The sequence below is a fragment of the Suricata suricatta genome, chromosome 2 (genome assembly GCF_006229205.1).
Source record: "Suricata suricatta isolate VVHF042 chromosome 2, meerkat_22Aug2017_6uvM2_HiC, whole genome shotgun sequence".
Taxonomy (NCBI): Eukaryota; Metazoa; Chordata; class Mammalia; order Carnivora; family Herpestidae; genus Suricata; species Suricata suricatta.
The window spans coordinates 59,181,810-59,195,196 of record NC_043701.1 but is presented as its reverse complement, the minus strand read 5'-3'; the positions used below and the strand labels follow the sequence as shown (position 1 = coordinate 59,195,196).

Below are 13,387 nucleotides of genomic sequence, written 5' to 3'. Positions count from 1 at the left end.
TATGAATCAGCCTTTGAGACAACCATGTAATTAAAAACCTTTTCTTAAGGCAGGACTGGTTGGCCTCTGGCTGGTTTGTGTGGCCCAAGTGTCCCAGGTGAAGCTCACCTTCGCCTAAGGAGCAGGGCAGGCGGAGGAAATGACTCCAAACACAGACCTGTCTGTCCCTCCACATAGCGGTGTTTCCTCGGTGTACAAGGCCACTGATGTCTGAGGCTCTAAATCAAAATCACAGTGGATCCCTGCGGAACACTGAGATGGACTTGGACTTGGGATGACTTCTCATGGGAGTATCTTCATATTTAGCTAATTTCTCTCTAACGAAACTGTATTAGTCAGATCTCCCTCTGGGGAGTAGAGACTGAGAAGTTACAATGAGAGGAAGGGTTTCGGTTGTCTGAGGAAATGGGGACAACAAACAGGACCATCCCCCAAGAGAGGGAAGGGAAGTTTCTTCCCCCTCGACGCCCACCTTCACCTTGACCCAAAACCTCAGTAGAGGGTCCAGATGCTGTCTGGGCTCCTTCACAGGCAAGCATGCCTTAAATATACATCTTCAACCACAAAAACAGAAGCTCCTTGACATAGAGGAGGACCGAGTCAATCTGAGAGATGAATTTGCTTAAGTACATTTAGACATTCTTCTCAGTAATCGTTTTTCCCAGTGCTGTTCAGTTGTGCTCAGATCTCCCAGAGAGCTACACAGGAGGGGCTCACCTGTTTGGGGCTAGAGCATAAGTAACATAGCTTTTACTTTCTTTGGTTTAATTTTTTTTCTTTTTTCTTTTTCGTTTTCTTTTTCTTGTTTTTGTTGTTGTTGTTGTTGTTTGTTCTGGTCTAGAGGTTGACTTACTTTAAGAGTAGTTAGTGACAACAGTGATAGATTTTTGGTATAATTTTGTTTTAACACAGAAATCAGTCACAGGATTGTAGCAGTTAAACCTCATTTTACTGAGGAGAGAACAGAGGTCAGGGAGGCTGGTCCCCAAATCCCATGTGGAGTCACTGTCAAGGAGAAGTGGAAGGCGGAGGGCCGGGGGGCTCATCCAGGGCTGACAGGTCCACCTGCCCTGAGGTCATCTCCCCCACAGGGGAGGAGGCGCCTGGCCGGCCAGGGGAGGAGGGTCTGAGAAGTCGGCCACACTGCTGCCTGGGCTTCTGGTCACAGAGTCTCTCACTGCACAGCCACCAGCAGTGGGCAGGGCAGCAGCGCAGAGACTGGGGTCCGAGCTGACTTCCAGCCTCAGTTGCACCCCTTCTGTGGGGGGTCCCCAGAGGGTCTCTCAGCCTTGAAATTATTTGCACAATACATGATTCCCCCATTCCTTATGGGAGAAGGTTAGATTCTGAAATTGCCAGTCGTCACAGTTTTATTTAATATAAATAAATGTACTTGAGACACAATTTAAGACAATAATTTTAAAAATTTACAAAACAAAGAAATAAGTAGCAAGGTGAGGAAATAATTCCAGGACTAATTTTATGTAGTGAATGTACCCTAAATAGTATTTCAATATGCAACCAATATAGAAAACATTAAGAAGATATTTCATCTTTTTTTTTTTGTAGTCTCCAGGACTTGTACACTACAGCCTCTGTCCATCTCTGCGTGGACTAGTGCACTGGTTCCCTTTCAAGTGCTCAGTAGCCACACGTGACTGGTGCCTAGTGCTCGTGGCTCCTGAACTGAGCAGCTCAGATTCTGCTCCAGACGCTTCAGAAGCTCCGCCCTGGACCATCTTGAGAAAAGTGCCTCCAGGGGTACCTGGGTGGCTCAGTCCATTAAACCATTAAACGCTGAATTTGGCTCAGATCATAATCTCATGCCTCATGAGTTCCAGCCCTGCACTGGTCTCTGTGCTGACAGCTCAGGGTCCCTTTCGCTCTGACCTTCCCAGATCATTCTCTCTCTCTCTCAAGAATAAATAAACATTTTTCAAAAACGCCTCCAGAATGGACAGCTCCCTGGTTCTGCACCAGGAGCTCCTTAGCCTCCTTAATTATGTGCTGTGGACCCGTGGAGGGGACATCCGTAAGTGTCCGGGGGGTAGTGACAGTTGACCTCAGGAAGCCCCAGGGACCCAGCAACCCTGGGATGTCCAAGCCTGGAGCACCCGGGGAGAGGGGACTTTTTGCGCAGGGAGCAGAGAGGAACTCATGGCTGTGAGCTTCCCAGGCAGCGCAGTAGTACGTGCCCTCGTCACGCTTCTCCAGCTTCAGCAGTGACAGTTCACAGCGGTTGCTACCCCCGACCTTCTTGGCAGTGATCTTGTCCGATCTGTAGCCTCCATATCTCTGATCTTGTGATCTTTGCATATTCAGCATGAGGATCCTCTTGGGCGCACTCCCCTCCTGGTGGAGGTACCAGTGGATGTAGCTGACAGATTCGCTGGCTGTGCAGAACATGGAGGCTGAGCTGCCCAGGCGCCCCACGACCACCGTCGGCTGCTTCAGACTGAGCGCTGCCACTCCACCTGCAAGAGGGACAGCGGTGAGTCAGGGAAGGATAGGAGCCTCAGGTCGCCCTGTGCCCCCTGCACTGGGGAAGGACTCGGGACTTACCTGGAAGAAGGAGGGCGCACAGGAAGGCGAGGGGACCCAGCATGGTTCTGCTTCCCACCTGCTGGAGGGCAGCCCAGGGGACCTCCCAACTGCTCCTGCTGGAAGGAGACTGACTGGGTGGGGGGCCGTGGGCAGGTTGGGGTGTGAGCTCTGCTCCCCTGAGGCACCTGCAGGTGCTGGTGACAGGGAGGCAGGAGGGAGGAGGGGCTAGAGGGCAGGGATAGGTCTGCCCACAAGGGGGAGGGGACCCCCAATGGTCAGGTGCTGAGAAACACTGAGGAATATTGGTGCAGTTAGAGCACCGCTAACCAGCAAGTTTTGAGTTTTGATTGGACATCGGACTTCAACATAGCACTCATTTGTTTCTTTTTTTTTTTATGGTTACATTATTTTTCTCTCTTTTTTTTTAAATAGTTTACTGTCAAATTTGTTTCCATACAACACCCAGTCTCTTCCCCACAAGTGCCCTCCTCCATCACCACCACTTCTTCCCCCTTCTTCCCCTTCAACCCTCAATAGTCTCTCACGTTTTGCGTCCCTCTCTCTCCCCAACTCTCTTTCCCTCTTCCCCTTCCCCTGGTCCTCCATTAGGTTTCTCCTGTCCTACTGTAAGACCTAAGCACTCATTTGTTTCTGCTCAGTATCTCCTCCAGGCTGCATGCCTGAGGGGACCTAGGTGGGATGTTCGCCCGGTCTGGCTGCAGACAAATCTCAAGGCTCAAATGGCCACTTGGGCCAGGAAGGGGACTTGGCTGGGCTGCAGGGTTGGGTCCTTCAGCACTCATGACCAGACCCAGCTCCTGAGCTCCTCCTCCTGGGAAAAACTAGAAGGCTGACATGCTGAGCTGTAACCAGGATTCAAGGCTCAAGGGTCCCAAATGCAGGCTTTGAGGTTGTGCTAAGTGAGTGAGGTGTTGACTACAATACTCTGCTAAAAGAATATTCCAGACCATCATTCAGACCCTCAGCAGGTGTCGAGGGCAGCTGTGCTAAGGTGTTAAGTGGAAAAGAGAGTGACAGTGGAGGTGGACATAGAATAGAAGTGAAAAGAGTCTCAATATAGAAAGTGAGCATTGTGAGTGGTGAGACACTGGATGAAATATATCTTCCCACTTTCTCTGTTTTCTAGATTTTCAGTGATGATAGGAAAATCTTACTTTAGTGAGAAAATCCACAACCTTCTATTCTTTTATTTAAACAAATTTTATTTCACATTAGCAGCATTCAAAACTCTTTCTCTCAATGAGTGTTACGATATTTGTTCAAATACTGCTCAGATTAAAGGCTCAGGAACTGTGGACACGACCAGCCTGACTGTTGAATGAAGTCTGACCCAAAATTTCAGCCAAATATTCTCTTGGTAAAACAATTTAGTTTGTAGAATGTGATGTCTTCTATTCAAAGGAGAAGAAGCCATAGATTGGGGAGTTCAGTGCCAAGATTTGGGCCAAGTTGGTTGCTTTATAAATAAACACCATCAGCCTGAGTTCAGTACAATGTAACTCTAATAACCATTTATTCCTCATAACAAGCATGAAATAGGTGTTATTCATCCCATTATGCAGGTGAGACAGATGCTTAAGGAGGTTCAGTAACTTACTTGCTTAGCTAAGAAAGAGCACACCAAGAACTAACTTCAAGTTCTTCAGGTTAAGGAAGCACATGACCAGGACACCTGCTTGGATGTTTGTGATTCAAGGATTAATTTCTGTCTTCATTGAGCTGTTGCTTCTAATGTAATTTGTGAATATGTTCTATTTCCTGTTGTTTTCAAAAATGAGCTTTCTGCAATATATTTTGCTTGTTACTAGCACTGACATCTAGCGCCCCCTGCTGGTCATTGCAGTAATGGTACACACCTTACAGTCCTCTGTAGTGAAGTCCAGGTAAGTGAAGTCTGTTAACAGTAAATACTTAGCTTAGTGAGTGGAAGAGCCCAGAATAGTCAGAAAATCTGTTTTTCCAATTGTGTACCCCGGGGTGTTGGGAGTTTTTGGTACGGGGCTCCTCTTTGCAAGTTCCCGATTTCCCCAGTTTCTTTTTTTTTTTTAATTTTTTTAAATGTTTTTATTTATTTCTGAGAGAGAGAGAGAGAGAGAGAGAGAGAGAGAGAGAGAGAGAGAGAGACAGCATGAGCAGGGGAGGGTCAGAGAGAGAGGGAAACACAGGATCCGAAGACAGGCTCCAGCTCTGAGCTACCTGTCAGCACAGAGCCCGACATGGGGCTCAGACCCACGAACTGTGAGATCATGACCCGAGCCAAAGCCGGACGCTTAACCAACTGAGCCACCCAGGTGCCCCTCCCCAGTTTCTTATAAGAGAACTGACTGATTTATTTAGTGTCTTATGTACCTGTGAAAACTACAGAGAATTGCTTGTGAATAATGCAGCTTTACATGTCTATATATGGCTTCATGGCATTCCTGTCAATCCATGTCAATCCATCCGACTGTCCACTAGGTTCATCGCCCCTCTGTGCTGCTCTTTCTGCCACTGGTTGCAGACACTGCACGAATCCATCCACTATCAGTGACAGGCACTTGTACTGCTGTCACCAGCAAGCCTGTCACTGCCACTGCAGGGTCTCTGCACCCTGCGAGTAACCTCTCCCTGGGAATGTCATCAGGGGTCGCTGGTCCGGGGAACACACATACACATTCTCAATAAACACCACCATGCTGTGTTATCTGACACTGAAGTTTTACCAACCCGATGGCACAAAACACTGTTGTAGCAGGTCATTGCTCTGGTCTCATTATGAGGAGGCTGAGGGTCTCTATACCTGGCGCCCACTGAAGTCTCTCCCTCAGAGACGTGGCTGTCCGTGTCCTTCAGACACAGCAGGAAGGAGGCTGGCAGCAGAGGGCTGACGTGTCTGGCGGGGCCCGGCTGCCTGGGCCATTCCCGGGCCCTGCCTTTTCCTGGCCGTGCGCCCTGGACCCGGCTCTCGTATCGCTGTTTCTCAGCTTCTGCGTCTGCGCAAAGGGAACCCAGCCAGCACCTCACACGTGTGTGAGGATTAAATAACAACACATGCAGAACACGTAGGAGACTGGCGATCAAGGCTGTTATTGTCCTATTACCATTAACACTGATTTGTTACTCTTACAAATACAAATCAATACAAATATGCATAAAACAAATGTAATTTTAATACAGTCTCACAAATATATTACAAATAAAAATAAAGATAAAATGATACAGACTTTAAATTATTAAAACTAATTAAGTTTATAGTAATTGTTATAAAAGTACTCATTGAGTTGAACATATTTAGGTGTCTTAGATAATTATCCTTTCTGAGTGTTAGCTGTTCTAAATATCCTCAGCTAATCTATCAAATATCCTCACACTTGTACATCTGGTCCCTGCAGCAGAGTCAGAACACGGAGAAGGTCGGCAGAGACGTTATCAGGCGCTGGGGAGATGGAGAACTACGTTGTCCTGTTTCTACAGCAAACGCGGTAAGGAACCCGGATGGGCGCTGGTGGAGGATGATGTTCACTCCGGATGAGCTTACGCTGAGCTCACATTTATGTACGGAAAAGAGTATCAAATGAAAGATATTAAGAATTCTCTTGTATAAACATTGGGCCAGTTTGGACTCCTCTAATCTATATATTCATTAATATTATGTTCCTATATACCTAAATATCTCTACAGAAAGGTGACCCCAAAGTGGGGCTGGTGTGAGAAGCATTGCTGATTATGAAGGTGGTCAGATATGGGCTGATGCATGGACATTAGGACCACAATGCACGAGTGCCAGCCTGTAAACTTAATTAGTGTCAGAATGTAAAATGCCTCCTCTTCCAGGTATATCACTCTGGCTGAGTGGTGTGTGTGTGTGTGTGTGTGTGTGTGTGGTGATGTGCTAACACATACTGACCCTGCACTTGGTTAATACTTCCTGAGCTTGACACCTGTGTCCCCTGACCTCCATTCTGTCAGTCAAGGCCACTGCGGGCATCACTCAGGTCAGCTGTCATGGGGCTAGGGTCCTATGGGGGGAAGGAGGGACAAGGCCCAGGTCCTGTGGGATTGTGTCTGAGCTTCACAACCACCAGGGAGAGCCCTGTCTCTGTATTTCAGGGGTCCCTCCCATGGGGAGAGGTCTTCGTAGGCTGGACCTTGTCATGGACAAACTTTAGTGCCCAACACACCAGCCTGCTAGACCTTGGGAGGAGGCCCAGCATGAGCAGCCTGTCAGGGGTCTGGCACCACGGAAAAGCCCACTTCAGCCCAGTCTGCATTGAGGGGTTGGAGACAGTGAAGTGGGAGGGGCTCTAATCCTTCTGAAGTGTTCTTGCTTAAATACCAATTACAGAGTGAGAATATCTTTTGGTTGACCTTTTGTTGTCATACTTTCCTTTAATTCTTTAAACATGCTTTTGTATACTTTATGAACACATTTATAACAGCTGCATTGAAGTCTTTCCTAAAGAAAGTATCTGGACACACTCAAGAAGACTTTGTATTGAGTTGTGGGGACTTTTCTTCCTAATAATAGTCACACTTTCCTGACTCATTGCCTGTCTCCTGATTTTTTTATTGAAAACCATTCATTGAAAATATAGTGCATCGTTCCTTTTTCCACAAAAATTTCCTTTCCCTGCTGAGAGTGTTGCTTGGACTAAATCTGTGATATTCTATCCCCTGCACCATGTGGTTGCTCATGACTCTCCCATTTACTTTTTAGTTATGTTATATTCAAACTAGCTCCCTAGAGATCACTGCTTTGTCTTCGTGGCTTAGCCAAGATAAGTAGTCATAGCCAACGTAAGATAGGGATTGTGTTCAGGCACCTTGATTAAGGCTTCAACCCTGTGCCAAATGGGTCTTTGGCATGACTTGGGTAGCACACTCACATTGTAGGCAATCAGCACATAGACTGGACGTGCTAACTTGTAAGTCCTTTTGCTTACACTTCTTCTGAGTATTTTCATGGTGCCTCTGCATATACCCGTCATCTCGAGGACACCCGGGACGCAGGGCTGGTTTGGAATCTATTGGGTCTCCCCTAAGCATGCACACAGCTTCAGCCAAGCACACATTTTGCTGCAGTCAGGACTTCAACCGCAGACCTGCACTGAGCCCAGCTCCCCGGCTGTGCACCCGAGTCTGTCAGTTCACCCTCACATCACTCCCCGCCCCGAATCATCTGAGCTCCCTCACACTGTGTGAGTTTGCTGCCCCTCCTCATGGCCTGTCCTATCTTGGAAGAACCTCCATGCCCATGGAGCTAGCAATTAACAGGTGGGGGGAGAAGAGGAACCTCTTGAGGCCAGAGCCCACTCTTGGTCCCTGATCTGCAGCTTTTCAAGCATAAATGCTTCTCAGAATTTTGAATTAATTTGGACATTTTCCAACCACTGAAATGGCTTGCTTTCTTGATCTAGTCCAGTTTTATAGTCAGTTTTCAGTGAGGAGATTTGTTAACCACAGCCAGAAGGCCTTGCTAACATTCATTTTTAAATTCTGCAAAACACACCTATTGTGTTTGAATTAAAAGTGTGGCTTTCCTTAGGACTTCCAAATAATTCCAACACCTGTCAACTCCTAGTGGCTCACATGCCATTACCCTGAGAGATGGATAATAAGTCCAGAAACAGGAAGACCTGGTATGACCATCATCCGAGACTCCTGTCGAAGTGGGAAGGCATTTCATTTGCCCCCATGTGTCTATAGCCATTGAATAGGTTAGAAAGTGAATCCTTTCAATAGCCATTATTTTCTCTATTTATGTCACCAATGATCATACCCGAATAAACCATGTGACGTTTATGAGGTTTAGATGTGGGACACAATCTTGCTTCAGTTTCTCTGCCATTCATACTCCTGTACCTGATTTGATCTTGGCTCTAGCGCAGCAGACATTCTCCAAGAGAAAACATCGGTTGTTTGAGGTGTGTTATCTGACAAGAGGAAAGGAGCCGTGAGGCCGGCCGCTTCCCTTGTGTGAGAGAAAGCTCTGTCCTTAACCTGCTCCCTTGGTCTTCCCACGGGTCCTTTATTATTTCCTTTCCCCAATTGTGAGAGGAATACACACTTTTTGTAGAAATGTGCATAAAGCAATAATCAGCGAATCTAATTCTGTGGCCACATCAGTGTTGACAGTTCGGTCTGGCTCCTGTTCATTTTGTGTTTGTAATGTCAATGTTTTGTGACCATGCTACTGGTATTATTTATACTCATTTCTAAACATTATAATTTAATAATGATAAAGGAAGTTTGCTGTAGAAGTTTTGGAATATCCAGAAATGATTGAAATCACCTGGTTATTTTCTCTCATCTTGATGATTGGCACACATGTATTTAGGTTTTTTCTTTATACATATATTCCTGTGGTATATACTGATTTTTATTGCATATTTGCATGAGAATTTTCCATGTTATCATACACTACCTAAATAAAATTTAATGTGGATGCAAACTGCTCCATGGAAATAAGATATTTATTTCACCTTCCATCAGCTCCCAGACCTTTAAAATATTTTCAAGGTTTTAGAGGGTAAATGTAAATAATGGAGAACAAATGTCATTTTTTCAGAGACATTTCGTGAAGAAATAACTACAGAATGTAACAACAGAGTCAAATGTGCGTTTGTGCAATTCACATCAGCTCTGTCCATGTTTGTTCTGAGAATGGACCAGATGACAGAAGTGCCACCAGGAGGGTGGGAGGCTGAGGCCTACTAGAAAGAGTTTATTACAATGGAGAAGGGGGCAAAGAAGGTCTGTAGATTCTGGTCTTCAGAGCCCAACCTCAAGAACTCAGTGGTATAGTCACAGTTAGAATATCCTCTCTCAGGAGGGGAATTGCAGATTATGATTCCTAAGTTGGATGTCAGTTTATCACTTACCCCGAGAAAGAGCTCTCTCCTGCACATGCTGGACTGAATGAGCAGCACGTGGCCCATGTTCATGGAAAGGAGTGCTCACCCAGAAGTTGACACTTGGAGCACAGACCAAGAGGAGTGAATTTTATGGTGTGAATGTGCTCTTAAGTCACTCTGTGAAAGCCTAAGACAGTGATCACAGCAGTTGAGATTTGATTCCTCAAAGAGTGGACAGATATGGGTATCAGGACTGGGCGCCCTCTCTACTGTGCTTGGGTCAGGCAGGAGTGTGGACACTTGGTCTCTATGCTCACATAGCTCAACAGCCCGCCTCTGCTGGGCCCCTGTCATACTGCTTTCTGATGTGCATGTCTTCTATTAAGCCCTGGTCTAATTAAACTTGACTCTACACTCATTTGTTCCTTTAGAGGGATTTGGATGATACAACATCCAATATGCAATTACACAGTAGAACTCAGAACCTCCATATGCCTGTGTTCTTGTGAAAAAAAAAAAAAAAACACCTTGCTGTTGTGATATCTACAGTCTCTCTGTAATAATACCTTGATATGCCTGGGTCTTATGTCCTCCCTGCCTACACTAAGGAAATGAGACTGAAGGGTACAACCCTTAGTAAGTCACACATCAGGGGAAAGCCCAGATCCTTGGTGGATGTCAGGATTACCGAGGGCTACAAGTGGTCTGTAAGCTGTTTCCTGCAGAACAGTGTTAGAGGACTAGAGGAGCAGGGTCTCAACAGTCCTGGTCATATGATTCTGATGTCATGAAGCAGCCACTTGGAATTAACTTGTTATAAAATAAGGAAACCCCTCACCTACAGCCCAGGGGAATGTTGACAGCAATCTTGTGCGTGTGCAGATGGGTGTTTCTTTCATTAGCTGTGGTCATTTGGAAATGAGCGAGATTGGCTGTGGTTCAACTGTTTTTACTGTATCACTCAGCACCCAGCCACGCCTTGTCAGCCCCAACCAGTAGGGGCAGTTTGACTTCAAGCATTTTCCACGAATCAACCACATTTGACAGAACACAGAGACCAAAAAAAAAAAAAAAAAAAAAAAACCCAAGAAAACAAAACACCACCACTGCACAGGTGCCCTCCTGCCCCCCACACTGTCACCTGCACCACTGACCTCCCCCTCTCTGCACCTGCCAGTCCAGGCAGCCCAGTTGAGTTGGGGAAGGAAGGGGCTGAGGAGCTGTAAGTCAACGGGACACTGGCTAAGAGGGCCCAGCACTGAACTCAGCCCACATGGCTTCTGGTCATTTGCTAGTTTCCCTCTTTGCCTCTGTGCTTTTCACACGCAGAAACAGTTGTAGATCTCTCCGTAGAGCCCTTGTCCTATGGAAGTCTGATCAAATTCTTGAGAATGCAGTAGATCAGATTAAATTTTCTCTTCCTTATACCTGGTGGGTCTTGTGTTGTTTCCACTTGGGAATATCTACTTGCTTCCAAAAGCTCCTGTTCAACACAAACAGAAGCTGATTGTAAAGAAAAAAATCCTCGCAAATTTTAAATGAAACATTGTTATCAATCTAATATATAAACATTTTTCTTTAAGTGCCTTCATTAATGAGAACAGAAAATATACAATCACTTTATTTTTCACACCTACATGCCCTAACATTTTGTTTTACATCTATATTCGTAACAATATGCACACATATAAATGAGCCTCATACCTGTTTCTGTGTGTGTGTGTGTGCATGTGTGTTCTCGTTTTTTTAAAGTAGAGCTGCCAACAGTGGAGGTTGATGCTCTAGGGGACATGCATGTCCCAGCAGAATTATCTCATGTCATCCACACAACCCTCGGTGACAGGTTCCTAAAACTTCATTTTAGAAATGAGAAAATTATGGCACAAAAAGTTCAAATAGTTGTAGACACAGGATTCAAACCCAAGCATTTGGGATTCAGAGTCCACACACATAATCACTCCACCAGCCTACATTTCCCGAGTCAGTACAACTCTCAGGAAACATGGTGACAATGATATAAATAGTGGTCAGGTCTGAGCACATCCTCCAGTCACACTACATGTGAAACTGTCCCCACCAGAGTGTCTTACAACAAATGAGTCTGAATCTGCTCACTTGGGAGGAGAAATAATCTGGGCCCTTTCACTGACTGTGGCTCCCCTGCAGCCAGTGCCTCAAAGAACCCTAACGCGAACAAGGACTCTCTCAGAGAAAGAATTAGAAATGTGGAATCGGCCATTATTACAACCAAAGCTGAATTTGAAGGCTCAGTTGTCATGCTGTCCCTGACCTTGTCTTCGTATTTCACCAAAAGAATGTCCACAGAGGCAAAAGTAGGCTTTTGGTTGTTTTTTATTGTGCCTGTAATGAAAAACAGTACAAAGTTCAGGTAGCAAAGATGGCAGCTTCCAGAAATGTAAAACAAAAGGACTCCAGGCATTTATTTGGAAAAAAAAACCCAGGGGATGCTAGGGAAGCTGCACACTGGCTGTAGGCAGATGCAAGGGTGCTGGGTGGCTGAGGAGGCCGTGGACAGTAAGGAGAGAATAGTGCTGAAGCCCCCATGGATGTCCCTCACCTCTCCCCTGAATCATGGCAGAATTTGTTCCTGGTGCAGAGTGACATTTCCTGTTTGCCCAGGGGTTTGCAAACCCATTCTGCAATAATGACAGAACATAAGAAGACACATGTGAAATGAAATGACCCAAACCCAGAAAGGAAGTCCCACTAGATCCTCAGCAGACTCTTGTATGATAATAGCCAATGAGGAAAAGTCAACCCTTGGTGGTGACATAGGTTAGGACCTCTTCCCATTGTCACAGAGTGCTCCTCTCCCAAGCAGACCAATGGTGATGATGATGGTGTAGACCATGCTCTTGACCAGGAGGAGGAGGTAGGTGTAGTAGGCAGAGGTGTTCATGAACTGCAACTGCAGAGGGTCTAAAAGAAGCCATTGATTAGTTTCACCTGTTCTTCTGAAAGGCTAGGAATTATTAATGGGAGGTTGGTCACATGGTAAATTTCTGATGTCCTGGGTTGAAGTGACTCTCACACCAGTACAACTGTGGTGTAAAAATCTACACTATCATCCCCACTACCACCAACACCAAGACTACTCAGAATCCACTTTGCAGGCCAAGTCAATAAAAACCTATGACATTCACTTAGGACATTCCAAAGTAGTAAAAAGGATGGTTGTGTTTGTAATTAATGAACCCAGTGGAGAAAAAACATTGGTAATAAATAGCTTTTAGCATTTGTTCATTCTCACCATGCCCCATGTAAGAATAAGAGGCAATATCCATTAACCTCACACTGAATGTCAATTAATTGAAAACTCTGCATAGAAAGTCTTAGTCTTATTTAATTTTTCAATAACATATGAGACTCTTACTTTCATTCCCACTTTCACATAAACTGAGGACAGGGAGAGAAGCAATGTGCCCCATTTCATGCAACTACTAAGTACAAGAAGCCAGATTTCAATCCAAGCAACATGGCATGTAAGGACACATTCTCAGCTAGTCTGTAATTCTGCATCTCCACATGCTATAAATACCCACACATCAAGTGATTATGGATAAATGTAGAGGATGATAATGATGATGATGATGATTATGATGATGATTAGCCAGAGTCCATGAGCCCCTTGATATTGGACTTGGAGTGCAGATCAGCAGGAGTAGAGCCTACACTCCCCATCATTTCCTTTGGGCATACGTGGGGAAGATAGCCAAGAACTAGCACTCCTTCTGTAGCAGCTGAATGAGATACCCTATGCCTGGCACTCCACATATGGGGCCTTATGTTTTCGATAACTGTGTTAGGTGCTATTTGTGTCATTTGTGGTTGGCTCAGAAAATGTAAATAATGTACCGATATTCCTGCAAATAGTAATCAAAGACTGAGATGGAAGTCTGGATCCTGGCTCCAGATCTCCTGCAATCACTCCACCTCCTGTCTCAAAGCCTTGGCTTTGGCATTAAGAA

The 13,387-nt window shown here is 45.5% G+C and overlaps 1 long non-coding RNA gene and 2 gene segments (V, D, J or C); 1 reads left to right on the top strand and 2 right to left on the bottom strand.

Annotated features, from left to right (window-relative positions):
- Positions 1-1,595: 1,595 nt before the first annotated feature.
- On the bottom strand, positions 1,596-2,787 carry LOC115281460. The segment is given in 2 exon segments: positions 1,596-2,474; positions 2,563-2,787. Coding segments are annotated over 2 exon segments (618 nt in total).
- On the top strand, positions 2,441-6,363 carry LOC115281467. The gene is made up of 3 exons (XR_003904326.1): positions 2,441-2,491; positions 4,374-4,448; positions 5,937-6,363. It is a non-coding gene; the product is annotated as an uncharacterized LOC115281467 (long non-coding RNA).
- Positions 6,364-11,569: 5,206 nt separating this feature from the next.
- LOC115281440 overlaps positions 11,570-13,387 on the bottom strand; it is a 28,936-nt gene continuing 27,118 nt past the window's right edge. The window contains 1 exon segment of the C gene segment in view: positions 11,570-12,338. Within this exon segment, the coding sequence occupies positions 12,196-12,338 (143 nt within the window).